The sequence below is a fragment of the Arachis ipaensis genome, chromosome B04 (assembly GCF_000816755.2).
Source record: "Arachis ipaensis cultivar K30076 chromosome B04, Araip1.1, whole genome shotgun sequence".
In the NCBI taxonomy this organism is placed as follows: domain Eukaryota; kingdom Viridiplantae; phylum Streptophyta; class Magnoliopsida; order Fabales; family Fabaceae; genus Arachis; species Arachis ipaensis.
Genome location: NC_029788.2, coordinates 127,736,309 through 127,741,633, shown reverse-complemented (window position 1 = coordinate 127,741,633; position 5,325 = coordinate 127,736,309). Strand labels below are relative to the sequence as shown.

General features: G+C 30.2%; 1 protein-coding gene across 5 annotated transcripts in view; it reads right to left on the bottom strand.

The window, feature by feature from the left end:
• Positions 937–5,325, bottom strand: part of LOC107635337 (protein NRT1/ PTR FAMILY 7.3) — a 5,817-nt gene continuing 1,428 nt past the window's right edge. For 2 of the 5 annotated variants that reach the window (XM_021122036.1, XM_021122037.1), the window contains 4 exons: positions 5,187–5,325; positions 4,345–4,562; positions 2,881–3,437; positions 937–2,214 (listed from right to left, as the gene is read on the bottom strand). In XM_021122036.1, coding sequence (XP_020977695.1) covers positions 1,311–2,214; positions 2,881–3,437; positions 4,345–4,562; positions 5,187–5,310 — 1,803 coding nt within the window. In that variant the 5' untranslated portion in view covers positions 5,311–5,325 and the 3' untranslated portion in view covers positions 937–1,310. The other 3 variants (XM_021122038.1, XM_016338798.2, XM_021122039.1) reach the window with 3 other exon arrangements.

Below are 5,325 nucleotides of genomic sequence, written 5' to 3'. Positions count from 1 at the left end.
AAGTGTAGCCATTAATGCAAATCGAAAAAAAAAATGCAATTTTGTATAACTCTAATATAAATAACCTATGTCTTTTTTAAAAATAAATAAATTTAAAATCTATTTATAATATGTTCTCTAAAATATTTTTAATATAATATTTATTAAAATATACTATATAGTATAAATAATCTACCCCTCTGCGCATTGCGCGGGTCTCACTCTAGTTCAATTCAATTCAGAACACTTGCATCTATTCAATTAAAAACAATTCAATTCAATTTATAATGAACCGAACATGTTATTAAGGTAAAATAATTGTATAGTACTAAATGAACGGAACATTATCCATTATATAATATCAAATTCAAAACATCTGTGTCTACAATTTAGAGATTATCAATTCAATTCAATTCAGAACACCTTCGTCAATTCAATTCAATTCAATTCAATTTAGTAATTACATTCCATTCAATTCGATTGAAAAAATAATCTATTAGCAAAATGTTGGTGTTATTTGGGATGATGATAGCGAAAGAAGAGAATAAGAAGGAGGAGGAGGAGGAGGAGGATGCGTGAATTGCTCTTTTAATGAGAATGATTTTTGTTGGTATTGGACCTACTTGAGTAAACTTGAATGAAAAAATACTTAGATATGTAGCAATATCCTAAAAAAATATTCCGCTAATATAATATCCCTCTCTTGGATTGTTTTAGAAAAAAAAATTATGTTCTAGCAATTTAATCCCATAAATTGTTTGTGTTACAAAAACGCTTTTATAATTTTGTTAAATATTAAATCACCCAATGATTAAATGTTACACCAAAGCTGAGACAACATTAAAAAAATTAGCCTAATATTTCAACCCTCTAAGACAAAAATTAAATGATAAATGTTGTTAATTAATTCAATGGATATAAGTAGCAAAATTAGGTACCATATATGCTAATGCTATATATGAATTAAGCAAGATAAATCAAGACTCTTCATTACAACAAAAAGTACAAGGGAAACCAAATACATTTTCTGAAATATAATAAAATTACACCATAACACACCACCAGATACAATATGTAGCTACTAATATAATAGAACCATTTGCTCTGCCTAGAGAAAATGCAAAACCAATTTCTCCAGCTTCACAGCAACCAGTAAAATTTAGGGTGGTATATACAGAGATCTATATGTCATTATTCTTTGTCATATATGTTTTCATTTTTTTTTTAATTTGAAACTCTGAAAATTTGGGATATCAATTTAAGCATGTCCAAATTTTGACAGTAACAAATAAGATGAAAAGAAACAATATGTGTATATATATACACACACACTACACTTTGAGATCAAAATCTTTGACTTTGTTGATGTCTTCTTCTTCATCATCATTGTTCCCTTGAAACTTGATATATTTATACCACCTTGCCCAAGCAATATAAATGAGAAAATCTGCAGAAGTTAATACAGCTAAGAGGAAATAAAACCTGTCCAAATGTCCCTTGTTAAGGTTTCCAGGGATCCAACCAGGCATATCTTGATCCTTAGCAGAAATCTTCATGACAATTGCAACAAGCAAACTACTAACATAGTTTCCAAGTGAAATTGAAGTCATGCAAAGTGCACTACCAAAGCTTTTCAATGCATCAGGTGCTTGTCCATTGAAGAATTCCAATTGACCAACATACATGAACACTTCAGATGCACCTATTAGTACATATTGTGGAACTTGCCAAAATATGCTAAGTGAACTTGACCCTGACCCTGATCCTTCATCACAATTGTTGTTGCAACCTTTTGATGCATACTTCAATCTAAAATGTTCAACCAACCCTGCTGAAATCATTGCCATGATCGCCACGATTAGGCCGATTCCCATCCTCTGGAGCTCTGTTAGTCCTCTGGAGTTTGTTTTTCGCGCAACGAAGGGGTCGAGGACTCGCCTGTAGAAGAAGATAAATGCTGCAACACTGAGGATATCGAAGCTAGACATGCTTGCTGGAGGAATGCGGAAAGATGAGATTCTAGTGTCCATTGCATCACCTTGCTCAACAAAGAGTGATGCCATTTGAGTAAATACAACTGAGTAGAGTATTGTGCATAGCCAAATTGGGAGTAACCTTAGTATGCATTTCACTTCCTCAACTTGTGTCACAGTTGATACATGCCATGGATTGCATTTGTTTTCTTCCATTTCTTTTACATCCTTGGTTGTCATGTATGCTGCTTTATCCAAGAAACTGCCAAATTTAATCAGGGTATGTATCAATGTTTCTATAGTTTTCAAATTGTGTTGCATTGTATAAAATATAGTTTGTTGTATTGTATGTGATGTAAGTTAATCTCAGAAACTTTTTATATTTTTAGAAACAAAAGGATATCCTAAAAATTGGAACCAGCCAAAAAAATTTAGGTGGATACAACAATAAAAAATTTATAATTGTTTTCATATGAAAATTTTTTTTTTTTACTCTTGGATGATGAATTATATGGTTAGATTTTGATATTTAAAAAAGTGTTGTCTTTGTTTAAAATGTGGCTAAATAAATAAATCACACTTTTAAACAAAACATCTTCATAAAAAAATGTTTTTGTCATCTTCATTTGAGTAGTTGCCAAAAATTTATATGTAACAAGTCCGAAAAGGCAAGTAGGTTGTTAGGTTTGCGACAACCGATGTGAAATTGTATCACATCCCAATATATAGCTACACACAATAACGTCTTTGGATTTATGTAGGGTTGAGTTAGGTATGTGACCGTCAGTGTAAAATTTTGTCGCATCTCAATGTATAGACACGACGCACTGACTTTTTTAGTCCATATAATTGACTCCGCATAGTGGGAAAAGACTTTGTTAAGTAAATATTAATAAGTGTGTATATGAATGTTAATTGTTATGCATACCTAAATCCTTGTGTGTGTAGTAATTTCCTGCCATAATTGGTTGAAAATTCTTCACCCTCAAAAAGTTCCTCCTCAGGTTCTAGCACCTTGACCTTCCACTTCCTCATAGCAGCTACAAAAACTTGGCAAAATCTAGGTAGAGGGTTCCCACTAGGCTTGAAGTACCTATACCTTGGTGTGCCACAAATGAACAAAACCAATGCCATAGCAGCAGAACCAGCAGAGGCCCAAAACCCAATAGTCCAAAGCCCATTATCCTCAAAATAGTCCAAGATGGTGTTTGAGAAAAGTGAGCCAAGGTTCAATGCCAAATAGAAATAGCTGAAAAATGCTATCTTTGAGTGCCCTTCATTAGGATCACCTTCATCAAATTGGTCAGCTCCAAATGTAGCTATGTTGGGTTGGTACCCTCCATTTCCTAAGGCTATTAGGTAAATTGAAACATAGAATATTGCATTGTGATATGAAGAATGTGATCCACAATGAAACTTTGCATCACCACATCCCTTAGGCTTCAATAGGAATATGTATGAGGACAATGATAATGCCACCAAACCCTATATATAGATAAGAAAACCAATACAATTAATTAATCATCAGCATCAATGTCCCAATAATAACAATAACAATAATAATAAGGAAAAATTCCACTTTCCTTCTCTCTATTTATAAAATATATTCTCCTCTCTTATAATTTTTAAAAAACTTTTTTTTAATCAATAAAAAAATAATTTATTAAAAGGTATTTTGGTAAGCAAAATTTAATGGCAAAAAAATAAATTTTTTACTAAAGAGTATTTTTGTAAAAAATAATTTATTTTTCTTTAAAAATAGATAAAATTAATATTAGTTAACACAAAAAATTTTAAATGGATTAAAGAGGACATTTTTTAAAAATTATAAAGAAAGAAAAATGTACATTCTACAAATAGAATGGAAAGGAGTGTCATTTTAGTATCTCTTAAGGAAAAGAGAGTGAAATTTTCTCTAATAATAATTACAATCATATTAGGTATACACAAAAAATTAGCCAACAAATGAGCCATTTATATTATGAAATTATTCATTCCAAAAACTTAAGTTAATACGAATAAACAACACTATTTTATTTTTGTATAAATCTTCTTTTCTTCTTTTATTTGTCTTATGTTATTATTATTTTTTTTGACTCATCAAGAATCAAACTCTTAACCAGTTAACCTTTTGTATATAGAACTTTAATATTATGTCAAAAAATTACTTATTCTAAAAATTTAAGTTAATAAGAGGAGTCAACATAAAAAATTATATTTCTAACGTATAATATACATACTAAAAACATAGAATACGTATTGAAAATGTATTAAACAACACATTTATATAAAAATATATAATAATTTATTTAGCGGCTGATTTTTAGTTTGTTTATAGAAATGTAGTAATAATTAATAACACTTAATTCTAATTTGGTACATGTATACTTACAATAAGAAAGATAAGTTGGAAGAGAGCACAAGTAGCATACCTTCCTAAGTAAGAGTCACTTAGGAAGGCACCAAGAAGAGAGAAGAGGTAAACAGTCCCAGTCCATTTGCTAACATTGTTGGCAGCATCAGCATTATCTTGGCCCATAACTCTTGTTAGAAACAGTACCAGATTCACACCCACTCCAAAGAATGCCAATGTTGCAAGCCCTTGGTTCACTACAAAGAAAAAAAAAAATCATTATATGCTTTGTGCATGAATTATAGACATGAAAAAGATTTTTATTTGAATTTTATCCTTTACAAGTTTTAGAATTTTACTTTCTGGTTTCATCATTTTGATTACCAACATTAGTCATATGAATAAAATTGATTTTCAGTAAAAAAATTATTTTTTGTCTTTTTATTAGTATTTCAAAAATTAAACAATTTATATGTATTTTATGTGTCTGTATCACTGTATGTATATGTATGTATTTATTTATTATTTAAAATAGTAAACAAACACGGGAATAACTCACATATGGTACAGTGACGTGTCCAATTTGTATAATGAATCTAACTTTATCTTTGTTTATTTATTTATTTATTCCAAATTTCCAATTAAGAATTGTCTTTTAGGAAAGACGAAATAACGGATTACCACATATTTTGGTATGTCATCAGTGTCCAACAAGCAATGCATGATGCATGCTCCAATTTGTGTATAATGTAGACGGATCATACAAATAGAAATAGAGTTAAATCTTCAAATTTTACGGGGAAAATAAAGTAATAAAATTAAAATAAAAATATTCTCTAGACTCTAGAGTATGTTAATTGGTTTAGTACTCATTATTATACCTAAAATCAAAATTCCTGCAACCCAATTTCCAGTTCTATCTCGAACTGCTGGATGACCATGCATGTCTACAGCTCCATCCATGGTGCATACCTCACTCACTTTCTTCTTCATCTTCTTCTCCATTTTATATTTCCTGCG